The 14,936-nt window shown below is 32.9% G+C and overlaps 1 protein-coding gene across 16 annotated transcripts in view; it reads right to left on the bottom strand.

Moving 5' to 3' along the window:
- Nucleotides 1-14,936, bottom strand: part of CCSER1 (coiled-coil serine rich protein 1) — a 1,341,341-nt gene that overhangs the window by 597,949 nt on the left and 728,456 nt on the right. For 13 of the 16 annotated variants that reach the window (XR_008617752.1, XM_055085805.1, XM_028491598.2 and 10 more), the window contains one exon: nt 14,308-14,385. The exons of the other annotated variants lie outside the window; for them this stretch is intronic. Coding sequence is in view for 12 of the 13 variants with exons in the window: in XM_055085805.1 (XP_054941780.1) it covers nt 14,308-14,385 (78 nt within the window). In the remaining variant the exon portion in view is untranslated. The remainder of the gene's footprint in view (nt 1-14,307; nt 14,386-14,936) is intronic. 16 annotated transcript variants of the gene reach the window in all.

The raw sequence follows: 14,936 nt of genomic DNA, 5'->3' as shown, positions 1-14,936 counted from the left end.
TGTTTATATACATGTAATATATTTATAGATATACTATAGATTCAGTGTTTGTATGTTTATTTTAACATAATAAAAATCAAAATGGAGGGAAAAACTTTTAAAAGAGTAGAAACTAATATATATACACTCACACCAAGTAATTTTTGTCTTATAGCGACAAAAGGCCCAATAGTGAGTCATTACTGATGCTCCCTCAAAGAAGAAAAATTAATCCTTTCAGACTAAATTAGAGTTTGTAGCAACTTTCCCATAAATTAAGAAGACTTTTAAGTAGCATTTTTGGAGCAATATGAAGTGTTTCTTATAATCTTAAAACTTGAAAAACACTATATTTCTAATTTTAGTCTTAGGCTAAAAAATGAACAATTCATCAATTTTTAGGTTATACTTTTCTAATTCAAGAAAATACTGAACCTGTTGAGAGTATTTTTCTTTTTGAAAATTACTCTGTGTTAGACTAACCCTTAGACAAATTTTCCTCTAATTTGATGGAGTAAATCCATATCTGTAAGTCCACTTATAAGCACAAAGCTCATAAAGTAATGACAAATCTGAAGTAATTCTGATATGTAAAGAACTATGACTCTTTAAGCACTCTGAATTGCAAATTACACTCTTTTTGGTATAAATTTTCTCGATAGTAATTCAGCTATATACATGGAAAATTCTAACCACCATCTTAAAAATGCGGCATCACATAAGAGTGTAATTTTCTGATATTCTTAGTTTATAGAGCATGACATTAATGTTACATGTGGCTCTTTTTTAGGAAAATTTTTGGAACACATTATTCTGAAAATTCCAATTCCTTTGCCCATTTGATATGAAGCCAAACATTTATGGAAGTTTTTTTTTTCTTTACCTCTCTAAAGTTAATTATAAGTTATTAAAACACTTTATATCTTCATTTTGAAACACTAATAATCTAATATTTTAATGTTTTTTCCCTAAAATGATTACTACTTCTTTTATTGGCAGACGATATAAGCTAGTGAAGGCAAACAGAATTAGCCACCCCAAAATATGTCTCTTTGGAATAAAAATTACAGAGTTAATTATTTTTAAGAAACTACAGACACAGGAGAAGCTCTGAAAAGTGACTAAAGTTACCCTTTGTAAGAGATATTTACGTTTATAAGGGCAATCTCCATTTGTAAGAGTGTCTCCCTCTCTGTACCAGGCAGCGGAGGATGACTAAATCTCTAGAAACTCTTGTCATTGGCGAAGGCACGGACTTAAATCTAACAACCTTACCCTTGTTTACTGTGTTTTTCCTGGTAACCTCCCATAACTGGCTTCCCCACTGCCCAACACCTTTCTTTTGTCTCTAGCTGGAGATGGTATTTAAAGTGTTGGCTTGGCCATTTCATGGAGTTAATGTATACAGGAGATATACATGGTATTAAATTTTTGTTTTTCTCCTCTTAATATGTTTCATTACAGTGGAGACTCAGTCAAGAATGTAGACAGAGAGCGGGAAAATTATTTTTCTACCCCTACAGTTTGTAGACCCATGATGGGGCTTGCCGAGGCACCATACTTGCTCTGGAGTCTGCAGATGGGATTCTGGAAAACTGGCAGAACCTGGCTAAGGGTAATAATTCTTACCAAAGGCAGATCTCCTGGATCTGTCTCTATAGTGCCTGGTTCAGAGAGGACGGTAAGCATTTCTTGTCCCTTCCTTTCCAAATTTAGATTAAAGGGGGAAAATACCTGCGTGAATTAGTTTCTTGGGTATAGCAACTTTGGCAAAGATTTTTTCTATGAGTACTCTTGTTTTATATTGATCCACTTTCCTCCCAGAGAGATAGTAATTGTTTGCTTTTATCTCTGTCTTTTCTGTCATTTGTTATAAGGAGGAGAACCATAGCCTAGAGAGGTTTTCCTTCTATTTTATTCTATGCCTTAAAGCTTGGCCTTGTAACCAGTGAGAATATTCTCCCTGGGATCCACCAGTCAGAAGATGCACGTGTCGGCATGCATCTAGTGGACAGCCCAATAGCAGCATTCTCATTGTCCACCCCCCCCACCAGCTGCCAGGGGAGTTTGTCATAGGGGTCCCAGTCCACAGGGGGCCTTTGACATCTCAAATTTCATTGTCTCTTTAATGCTGGAAAAGTCCCATTCTAGTAGCACCTGCCTGGTGTCACAGATTAGCGGGTCTGTAACTGAATGCATCACACGTTCTCATGGAAAACCGGAGACACCACTTTCACTAGACCATTCTTACCACTTGTGACAGTGAAGGTCTTTGCTTTCTTAGGCTAACTTTGGGAGTGAATTTTCAGGATCTTGTGATGGCTGCAGCTTTTGCACGCTCTTTTGGGATGCCTCTTGCATCTATGGTTAAGCCATAAAAAGCCTTATTGGTTTGAGTTGCGATTGAGATATATAAGATCCTACTTGTCAATGGCCAGATGATGAATACTTTGAATTGGAAAAACCTCTATACTTGAGAAATTTGCAGAGCACTCTCGTTCTAACAATTGACTTTTTGGTACTAAGGACAGACCAGATTGAAGAGAGGACACTAAGAATTGAAATGGCTTGCCTTATAGACTCCTTTGACAAGATGAAGTTACAAAGCCTCATTAACCACAACTTTCAGAAGATACTATGAAATTTAGAGAACAGTTAGAAAGATCAGTGGACATCCACAGTCACGTTCACAGGAACCCTGATTGGTAGCTAAACGGTGTTTTTCCCACCATGATTGTACAGTACTTATCAGATAAACCAGATGGCTTCTAGGGAAAACCCCCTCACAGAAGAAACAGATGACCAGAATTTCTCCCAGGCCCTCCTACAAATGATCAGGAAATGGATCCGCTGGAGGCTGATGTTCAGGTGCTGATTGAAACAATAGCAGAGGCTTTTCCCCCTTAAGGTTAATTGGTCTAAGGTTGAATTGTACACTCAGGAAAAAAAAAAAAAAGGAGATCATTGTAAAGCCTTTGTTGAATGCTTTATATAGATTTTAAAAAGGCATACTGCATTAAACCCTAAAGTTCCAGAATATAGAAATCTTGATTTCCATCATAGTTGGAAATCTTCTACCTGATATAAAGCAAATTGAAAATAATGTAGTTGAACGGGCAGGTCAGTCCCTTGATATAATTTATGCTACAACCAAATTCTTTGAGGAATTAGAAACAGCTTTGTTTTTCAAATCTTTGCAAAACCAGAGTTGCAGCTCTAGAAATAATTCAAAGTCCACCTATCCTTTTTACCCACGCCACCAAAGGTCCCCTATTCATCTCAAAATTCTTGCAAAAGAATCAGGACATTGGAAACAGTACTATCCTGCACTTAAGAAAAATAAGGAAAGTTTAAATAGTAATTATTCCCGGCCTCCAATAATATGCAAATATACCCCAAAACTCAATTTTGGAGAAAACTTGGATAATTTCTGTGTTTTTGAAATGTAAATTTTCTACCCCACCTTAAAAATTTTCTACCCCTTCTTCTCTAGGACCTAAGAACCAATCCTTGAAATGTAAACTTTAGGGAGATGTTTCTCATCAGAAAGAGAAAAAAGGAGTTTTTTGGAAAATGGGCAAATGAAAAATTCCAAGTCTCTTCTTTCACAAATACTAGCAGGAAAAAGGAAAAAAGAATCTTTACCCATCTTAGTGGACAAACTTCCAGAAACACAATTTGGACCCAACTGTTCTCTTATAAACTAGTCAGGTACTAATATTGTACCTGACTCATAGCTAAAATTTTAAAATGAAAGCTATAAGATATATATTTGTATCTGTATGTTTACAGATGTCTATATATGTATGTTGTAGATGTGTGGTATTTTTCTACCTCCAGATGTTATTGCTAAAATTAATTTGTAAAAGAGCTCTATTTAATTGACTTAAAATAAGTGCTTTATAAATTAAGTATTCCTAAAACTCTCAGAAACATAGAAACTAATCCAACTTAAAAAAACCAAAGAATCTTGGATGATCTCCAGTAAATAAATCTAGTTGAAGTTTGTTGGTTTAATTAAAATAGACATGTCTTCAGGGTCATTAAATATAATGCAGACATCCAACTCTCATTTTACTTCGGTTTACTAGTTGAAGAAAGTTCATATTACCTCTGTTAACAAAATTTGTAAACAAGAAAAATAGGATGATGACGGACTTTGTCAAATATCTCACAAAGTTTTCATGAGTAGTTTAAACATAATTGTTGAGAACGAGTGATTTTAAAAGGATAAGAGTTTTTAGGTGAATGTTTCAGCAATAATTATGTATTATGGTACATCTATTTAAATAGTTTCCCAAATCCTTTTGGTAACTTCAATCCTTAGAATTTTGCTGAGTTAAGTGATAGAAATTTATCAAACATCTAGATTATTTCCAAATAAGATAAAATATTAAACATCAATTATTGAACATAAGCTTATCTACTTTTGGCTTCCTATTATAGAGAAACTAATTACATTTGGGTTTGTTAGTAAACATTTCTTGTGCCATGTCGAAAGATTTTACTATTAAAAGAAGCACATGCTTCTAAAATTATAAAATGTATTAATAATTAATTTGCCGATGTAAAGAATGCTGTAGTAACATACAGTTTATAATTGCTTACTTTTTAGTTTTCACTATAAAGTTCATAAGGGTTAAAAATTCTAATTAATGTGATTAAAACTAGTAGAAACAGTAAGGGAAACAACTGCAAGGAAAGTAAGATGTGTTTTTGGCTAAGCAAATGTATGAGGTATGAAATTCCTAGAAATCTGATCTATACTGGTATAAAGTAATTCTATTTATTATCTTAAAATGTATGTCAGACATATAAGCAAATTTCCCTGTCAATTGCATTGTTATGCACTCTCATCGGATCTTTAACAGTAGCTATTTTTAGGTATTTGTCATTTACAGACAGTTATTATTTTACTTTCATGCTTTTGCAAAAGTGCTTAATCTTCAAGGAAATTCATGAAAAGGACTCTAACAAGCACTCTAGAATACAAATTCCTGATAACTTTAAGATCATGAAACCCAACTAGGTAAGATTTGCCAGAAAAAATGCAAGAACTGGATTAATGAAGAGTGAGATTTAATAACATGGGAATGAATGAAGTGATGAGTATGAATATAATTTTTATGACTTTTTGTTGGAAACATTGCTGGTTCTTTAATGTTTTGTTTTTCTAGACCTAAGGAAACCTTTTTCTTTTCTCTTGAGCTAAGTATGAATTAAAGCAATTTGGCAAAGTATGACTTTGTGAATAAAGATGAAACAATTACTTCTTCTCCCTAGCTTATCCCTCCATAATTCAGAAACTCTAAGTATTTTTATACTTATTTGCATAAATTCAATAAGACTCTGTTCTTATAACAGGACAAAACTGGAAACACTGGCTATATTGCCAAGGCTTTGACTGGAATGTCATATTTGAGAATGTGCCTAGAATCAGATGACCACATAACTTTAAGAAACTAAGTTTGATTTTATGAAGCCAATAAAGTCCCTTAGAAAAATAGCCTGGTCCTTGCTTACAGGGTTTCCCAGCAACCTTCCCAGGTGAACAAGGAATTTCAACTTTCTGGCAGGTACAGGAACCTCAAGATATTTTTGTACCTTGAGAAGAGATATATATATAGGTTTTGCAGGCAAAGTCTGATGGCAACATTTTGGCTTGGCTTCCTAGCCTTGAGGCTTTTAAAGGTTCAATCTGTGATTCTTTATGAAAGTTCTAGCAAAGCAGATTTAAAAAGAACCTGTACAATCACTATTCTTGCTGCACTTATGTAAATAAACAGGCCAAGTTCAATGAGACTAGACCTATTTTGCAAACGTTTTAGTCTTATTGTGATTGTCTTTGGTAAAAATGAGTGATTATAGAGGGACATGTTTTAGTAGCATAACTTTGTGGATATTAGATTCTAGTCCTATTAATTATCTTAGTTTTTTTTTTTTTAACCTGCAAACTGGAATGGAAGCTTTCAGTTTCCTCAAATATCTTGCTACAACTCTTCAAACTCATTTCTAATTTTCTCCCACCCTTCTAACTTGGAATGGGTGAAAAGAAAAGCCCTTTCCTAAGCTCTGCAAACTGAATGTGAACAACTTGATATAAACTTCAGAGAAATCAGCACAACAGCTCATGTATAGACAATCTTCCATGTTTGTTGATATGTGGGACACTCAAAGTTTACCTAAACACCTGATAATATCAGAGACAATCAAACCGAAAAAGATGCTTTGAGCCTGACATATAGAAATCTTGACTGGCTGATGCCTGGACTCAGAAACTGAGTTATAGTTTGTTCTAATCATTAATCTTTATCTTTCTTTTTCTACAGAAATGCCTCTTACTAAGTTCCTGATTGCAAGCACAGTATAGATCTAACATTGGAAGCCCGTTTGCAAGACCACTCCTGAAATGAGACACAACAGTTTAAATGGACTGACCTATTCTCAGGACTAAGACACTGGTTCAGTGAAATAATGGATCAACTTAACAACTCAGCTTCTGAACTGTGGGACTTCTTGGGGAAGTTTTAAAGGCACGACTTAAGGGGAGCAGAATTTGACACCCTAAAATATGTCTCTTTGGCATAAGGATCATCTTAAGCTGATTATTTCTAAGTAACTGCAGACACAGGAGAAGCTCTGAAAACTGAATAAAAGTTACCCTTTTGTAAGAGACATTAACATTTATAAGGGAAATCTCTACTTTTAAGGGTAACTCCCTTACCATCCACCCAGAAGAGAGGATGACTAAATCTCTAGAAACTTATCAATGGAGAAGGCACCAACTTAAATATGCCAAACAACCATACCCTTGTTTATTCTGCTTTTTCTGATAACCTCTATAACTGGCCTCCCTGCTGTCCAACATCTTTCTTTTGTCTTTAGCTGGAGATAGTATTTAAGAAGTTAGCTTGGGACATTTCGGGCATTAACCTAGTTTTCCTGTGTATCTCCCATCTATACCAGATGTACACACGTTACTAAACATGTTTTTGTCGTTACTCTGTATTATAAGGGTGTCTCAGCCAAGAACCTAGAAGGGTGAGGGAAAATTATTTTTCTTCCTCTATACAAGCATTCTCAAGTTCCAAAGTATGAGTTAAGTAGTTGAGAAACTTCTTGATAGAGAAAGACCATTATGAGTGCTAACAATCTTGACAGATATTATCCTATTTTGTGCTGCTGAAATCAAGTTACAAGTAGGAGATTGTCAGAGAACAGCAGATATCATAAGAAAACTAAAGGGGGAAAAAATGAAGTAATTTAATTAATTAAATCTGATAGCCTGATTAAACAAAGCCTCAACCATGACAAAATAGAAAAACCATCAGTTGGTATAATGAAAAAAATACTGTCACATCCTTATGCTAAGGCAAAAAATTGTCATTATCACTTCAATTTAGAATATATGGTTTTATGATTTCTGCATATTGAAAAAGTAATGTTTTTAGGGAGTCATTGTGACTATTACCTTTAAAAACATTTAAATATTAATTTATACAAAGTGCAATATAATTGGATCACAAATATACTCAGCCAAAATTTCTATGAATCCAATTTAATCATATTAAAATTCAAATAGCCATTTAAAACATATTAGTGTATAATTTGTTAATTTTTATTATATACATACAAAAGTTTAAAAAAATTTGCATCGGATCCTACCTTCTATAATAAGTAAATAAAAGTAGATTCTTTTTTATACCTATGTCATGCAGGTGTTTCTCTGTGTGTATTGAGAGACTATGTGTTTTGGTGTATATATATATATTTATCTATATAAATATTTTGTATTTATATTGCAAAGATATGTGTGTATATATATATTTAAAGAATAAATTTCCTTTTACAGATTTTCCTGATTGTAGACCACATTAAAGGAAACCATTGCTTTCCCTAGAAATAATATAAATCTCCAAAGATTTACATTGAACAAGTACTTGAAGAAAGTCTTAGAGCTTAAATTAATACAAATTATGATTAGCTACAACTGCATAGTACATCATAAACAGATATTGAGAGATGTCCTTAGCATATACATTGTGTTTTCTTCCTTCAGAAGGGACCCCCTATTATGCAATGCCACTTAGCACACTGGAAAATACTAAAATAACTTCTAAAGTTTTCTAAGGCAAATATTTGAAATTTTGAAGTTAGATTTCCTATAGAAATGGCAATCTATGAGATGGAAGTAGAAGTGGGTTGGGAGAAATTTTCTTTTCAACAAATTTCTACTTTTCTTCTCTCCTATCAATGCTATCACAGAGTCAACATAAATTTAAGCAAATATGATCATCACTATTAGTAGATGAAAGGGAGCAAAATAAACTAGCACAAAACATGCCTCTTTGGCAAATGGATTATCTTGAGCTAGTTATTTTTAAGAAACAGCAGGAGAAGCTCTAAAAAATTGAGAAGTTACCCTTTGTAAGAAGAATTCACATTTTTTAAGACAAACCTCCATTTGTAAGGGTGTCTCTCTCTCAGTACCAGGAAGAGAATGACCAAATCTCTAGAAAATTCTATTAATGAAGAAGGCACCGACTTAAATCTGCACAACAACCATACCCTTGTTTACTGTGTTTTTCCTGGTAACCTCCCATTACTGCACTTCCTACTCCCAATCTTTTTGCCTTCAGCTGGAGGTGGTATTTAAGGTGGTGGTCAGGGCCATATCAGGGAATTACTGCTTTCCTGGGTATGTCCCACTTATACAGGAAGTATACATGCTACTAAACTTGTTTGTTTTCTACAGTTATTCTGTCTCTTATCGTGGCGGGCAGACCTCAGCCAAGAAGGTTAGAGGGAAAGTTATTTTTCCTCCCCTACAAAATTTAAGCTACATAAAATATTTGTGGGTATGCTCTTTCACTTTGTTTTAATGAATATTTTTACAATTATAATTTTCATAGTTAACACTAAGCCTTGCTATTTTCCCCATGAGAATTTCAACCACAAATTCACTCAACGAAAGAATTATCAGTTAACTAACGCCAATTCTATGTAGCCAGAAATGAATTAAAGACCTGGAGACATTACAGGAATGATCTAGCTCCTACATAAAGATTCAGAATTTTAAAAGGAACCATTCAATGCAATACTGTTAAGGACAACTGTATGTTGTCACCCATGTTTTAAAATCACTGGTTGTCTATGCTGACTTGCATTTAATGTCTTCTAAAAGGGACAAAGTAGTCACTGCAAAATATTTGTTTGATATAACAAAGAAATAGAGAATAGAAATGTAGGATAGCAATATGTACTTCTGTATGATTTTTGTGAATAAAGTAAAACAATGCATACTGATTTGTTACTGATTTTTAGGATTATAAAAGTATCAATAGAGTCTTAGTTAATCTATTCATTTAATTTTCACCAATTATTGAGTGCTTTCTTTATTTGTTCAGTTAGTAGCACAGCTCTAATAAATGGGATGTGCTGATATACAATGAAGTGTAACTATACATTTAAAGTGAATAGATTCAGCTCTGCCTGGGCTGGAAGAAGAGTGGTACACAGAGAAGAGGATGGAGAGAATGCATGCAAAAAAAGAAAGAAGAAAAGCAAATGTAATGTACATAGTATAGTCGATTCGACAGTTTTCTTCTCAGTGCCCCTAAGTGAATATGATCGAAGAGGCTGAGCAGGCTGTTCCCTCAGGTGGTCTGGGTTCCCCTAAAGTGAGCTTCTTGATGCACTGGGTCTGATTCTAGGGTTTAATGGTCCAGAATCCTTTTTTTTTTTTTTTTTTTCATATTTCAGGGCCTCTAAATGAAGCAAACTATTCTTATCTAGGGGTGCAGCCAAGATACAGCAGTTTGTTCTGACTGAGGGTCTTTAAGGAGTTGCAAGGAGCACATCACAAAAGGATTTCTGGCTAAAGGTGATTTTTCACCTCACCTCCTTCAAGTCTCACATCTCACACCTCATCCTCAGACCTGCCCAGGTCACTCTATTTAAAATTTTTGGATCGTAGCCCTGACCACACCCCCTACATTCACAATTATCTTTTCCCTGTGTTATTTTTCTCTTTTACATTGCATTAGTAGCTTCTAACATACCATACACTTTACTTATTTATTATATTTTTTTATTTTAAGCATAATAAAGTGCAAGCTCCCTGCGGGATTATTTGTTGTTTGGTTAAAGATGTATCTCAAGTACCTAGAACAAGGCCTGGCTTCCAGTAAGCACTTAGTAATATTTGTTGAACGATGCATGTATGAATCTTCAAAAGCGATGCCCTTAGAATTTCACCAATAGATAAGCTGATTCCTCCATTAAATATTAACAAGCACCTGTGGCAGTCGATGTTTCCAGTGTTTTTCATCAATGTTCTTATATGAAAGTTACCCTTAATGTAATATGAAAGACTGGAGTTCAAAAGGAAATCTAGAATATATCATTGTTTTTAATTCTGATTTTTTAATTTGTAAAAGTTAACAGAAATACCTGAGGTAAGTAAATATTAAAGAATGAAGCATATTGGGGAAAGGTACTCACCTACTAAACACTGGGGCACACTGATATATGATCAGGATAAGCACTGAATTTAAGAAAGATGATAGCAACGAATGGATCCAAAATAGGTTTAAGAAACTACAGTTTATTAGCAACTGGATGAGGGAGGCTAATTGATAGTTATTTAATTCTCAGCATTGGGCTTAACCCATAAGCTGACATAATGTGTTAGCATAACACAAAATACTCTCCTGCTCTAATAGCTAATAAAACAATTACAGTAAAAACTAATTACTTTTATTCCTTACATGATGAACTATTTCATATTTGTTAGAACTCCCTGCACACTACTAACTGTGCTGGGAGGGATCCAAAATTAAATCTAAGAAAAATAGCATAAATTGAGAATACATAGGAAAGTGTTTTGAGTTTTTCAAAATGTGTATTCATAATGCAACTAGTTAAGTAGAAAGCTGCATTTACAAAGTAAATCCCACCATTTGGAAAATGTGTTAAAATATTTGGAGAACACACAGTGCTGTGAGCGTACATTTCCAAACTGATCTATGCTTCACTCACACATGACAGACAAAATGTGTGATGTCACAATTCGGTTGATTTTAAATAGTCAAATGAAAACCATGAATGATATTTAGACTAACAGTGATTAATAGTATTTGATGAAATACCTGGTAACTTTAAACCTCTTAAAGAAAATACGAGCAAAGCATAGTTCAACTAAACACTTCTTTTTAAATATAAGTGTAAAACATATACTAATGAAAGGAAGATCTTCTTAAAACTTTAGTGCTTCTGCCTCTAAGAGTAATCTAGAGACCCTGTGACAGTTCTGAGTCAAGTTCAGGCACTAATTGAAAGGAAAATTTACACCCAAAGTCAATCAGCCACATTGAAAATGACAATCTTCTGTAGACCATCAAAAGGAAGTTAAAAAACTGTCCATAAAGTTGTGAAATTCGTAAAAGGATCTGAATTTTCTCACTGCCAGAATATAAAATTTCACTGTAGCATTTTGGTTGTTCATGCTCAATTACTTTAACCAAAATGTTATTTGCAGTAGTTCAAACTATAAAGTGTTTTTAGGCAGCATATGTGCTTTGTTGAAGTATCTACTTATACAACTGATCTAATAAGAAGAATCTTGCCTACCTCTTAATGTAATCTTGTAATTGGCAACATTGCTACCTGACAAAATCTATTCATATTCTCTCCAGTTTTAATAACTCAAGTGACACCTAAGAAATTATTCTTTGATCTTTCAATAAACTAAGCCTGTGCAGACAGAGGAGGGTGAAAGAGGTTAAACTGGCATTGATTATTTAAGACACATTCATCATTTATTTAACAATCTCCCTCATCACAAGAACTACTGTGTTTACAGGCCCTTGCTGAGATACTCTGAAATTACTTTTAAATAATTCTTGCCATGTGCATTAGAAATCAGAGCGCACTGTACTCTAACATTAGTTTCAAGTCTCCTGATAAATCTGTTGCAGGCTGAAGTTGTTTATTGTACAAACCTTTGAACTTATTCACTGTAGTGGATATTTGGAAATTTCTTTTAATAGTTTTCATTATAATTAATATCTTCTGGGGATTCTATTTCCTTTCTTAAGCAAAATGTGTAGTAACAGCTGTCTTCCCAAGGAAATTATATTAATAGATACTTGTAGTCTCTTATATTCTGACATTCATATCACTGAAACATGATCCATAATGATCTGTAAAGAACAATTTGTGGCGAATACTGACAGTTTTAGAAAAAAAAATAAGAGACAAAAAAATCACCCATAATGTGCCTGATTTCTACAAGATTTTTCATTATTTTTTTCTGATAAATACTATTGCAAATTACAAATAAATATAGCATATATTAGTATATATATTTGTGAAAAATTAAAATGTCAAATTATATTTCCTGAGAAAATGTGAGCAAAATGTTATAAGTCAAAGGATAATGATTCCTATTGAATATAAGAATGTAAAAAATGATTTATAGATATTGAAAAGTATAGAAAATATATTTCAGTCATGAAAAAAGTTACACTACTGAAGAATAATATTCCAAATAGTCACACAATTTATCACATTCAAAATGCTTTACTTATTTCTATTTTGTTTATTTAAAATATTTCCCTCCCCAGTTTTTTCAGCACAAATTGCCCTAAAATCTATTACAACACTTACATCTAGTTACTGGCATAGGGTTCTAGATGCATATTTTTGGTAATTAATTTGCTGATTCTGATGATTGTCCTACAATATATCACCAGGAAGTATAAAGTATGAAATCTTTAGAACATATCATTCTATGTTAATGACTACCCAAATCATATCAGAAACTTGTACAAGGTGATCCTTTAAGGACTCACTACCAAAAAATTATTACTCTTTAACCAGTAAAAATACATTAAGCTCTCACTGTCAGATATGAAAAGAAGCTACGAATGATGAAGAATTAACTATGATCATGGCTTTTAAAATTTTTATTTACATGTCTGGAGAACTAAATAGCATTGATATAAGAAATTTTGTAAAAACAAGAAAAGTATGGGTCATAGATATGCATTAAAATGCATAGGAAATTGCTAGTAGCTATAACTTAGCTACCTCACCTATTGAATTATTGTGGTAAACCCCATTTGAACTTAATAAAAACCATTTATTTTTAAAAAATATTAAACATTAACATAATTTAAATAACATATAGCACTGGTATTCAAGAAGTATTGTAGTCACAATATTGATATCTAGAATATTTAGGTATCTAGAATAAACATTAAATGAATGTAAGAGAATAACACAAAAGAAAAGCATAGCTTTTAATGTTTTTTTAAATTAAAAAATAATGTACATAAATATCTGAAAACAATTTTTTCTGGAATTGAAAACTTTGGTTTATATCCTCATAGAGACAGCTTTCTGTTAAATATGTTAATATACTTCGAAAGGCAACACAATGGTAACATCATATTTATGTTATAAACACAAGGACATGCAGAAAGACATACATTTTATCATTATACCCCTTCATGAAACTTAAAATTCTCTCTCTTCTACTAATACTTGTCAATAAAGTGGTAAAAATAATATTAATGCATTTTTTAAAAAAGAAGAGATTTCTCACAAATGTTAGATACAAGATAAAGAAGATAATTCCCTTATGTTTCCATCAAAAGGTAATTTAAAGTCATGAACTTAGGCAAAGTGAAAATTTCATTGCTTTATTTAAGATAGGTATTTGAATCAAAGTTGTCCAAGATCATTTAGCGTTACTAGAAGCCATCTTGTATTAAAACATGTTTTATAATCCTATTTTGACAGTTCAACAAGTATTTCACACTGAGAACAAAATGCTAACTTTCAATTAAATTACTTTCTGCAACCTGCACCAAAGCCCAAGAGCTAAAATAGTATTGTAAATTTCTCTGCAAAGCTGTGTTTCCTTTTATGTTCCAGAATGTAAAAATTATATGCTTGGCCCTTAGTGATTGCAAACATAATAACTTTATCAAACAGTTAATAAATTAGTACTCTCTTCAAAATAAATTGTCCTAGTATTGTAATATGTCTCTTCCACATGTCTGCAAATTCACTAATTCAAAAGACTGTATTAGAGTTGTTGGTTTAAAGAAATTAATAAGACACTGGTACGCTAGTTGGTGCCTGTAATTATCTTTTTCAGTCCCAGAAGGTATTTGGGGATTATTTAAGAGCAAAAGATGAATGGTGAACCACTAAATCCTATTAAATCAATGCATGGGCACAGGAGCAGCAGAAGTAAATAAGCTGTGGAGGTCTGAATACCAATAAAAAAGATAAAAATGGTTTTATATAGCTACTTACATCATAGCCTAGAAGTTCAGTTTGTGTGGATTTATCTACTCTTGAAGCAAAAGCCTTCTGTAAATGCTGAACTTTGTCCTGCAAAAAAAAAAAAAAAAAAAAAAGCAAAACCAAAAACACATTGTTGGTGAGTCATGTGCTTCTACACTAATATTCCCCACTTATTAAAATTTGGTTACTGTACAATTAATGATTCTTTGTGTGCATACTTCGCTCTGGCGGTGCTTTACTTATCAGCTTAAACATTTAGAGCTTTAAATTTCAGGTCATAATGACTCCACCTTTGGCATCTTTTCTTTTAGTCCAGGAACCACTGAGTCAGGATCATGGTTGAATGCTAGAAACATGATGTGCTTAAATGTGAGATCAAATGATTATACTGTTTTTTGTTAACTGTTGTGTTTGGTTTGGTTTGGTAAATTAAATTGATAGGATTTTACGGATCTCGTTTCAGAGCATTTACATTTAAAATCCAAAACATTTTCAATAAATAATGCCATCCAGTGTATTCCATTTAGTATGTTTATTTTTTTTTATCTTTATTTTTCTGCTTCATAATTGTCTCCTTCTGGAATCTACACATTTAGAAATCTGCTGTTTAAGGGATCTGACATGACTCCAATCCTGTT

Source organism: Physeter macrocephalus, chromosome 7 (assembly GCF_002837175.3).
Source record: "Physeter macrocephalus isolate SW-GA chromosome 7, ASM283717v5, whole genome shotgun sequence".
Classification (NCBI taxonomy): domain Eukaryota; kingdom Metazoa; phylum Chordata; class Mammalia; order Artiodactyla; family Physeteridae; genus Physeter; species Physeter macrocephalus.
The sequence above is the reverse complement of the archived record's forward strand: the minus strand, read 5'-3'. Positions and strand labels throughout refer to the sequence as shown.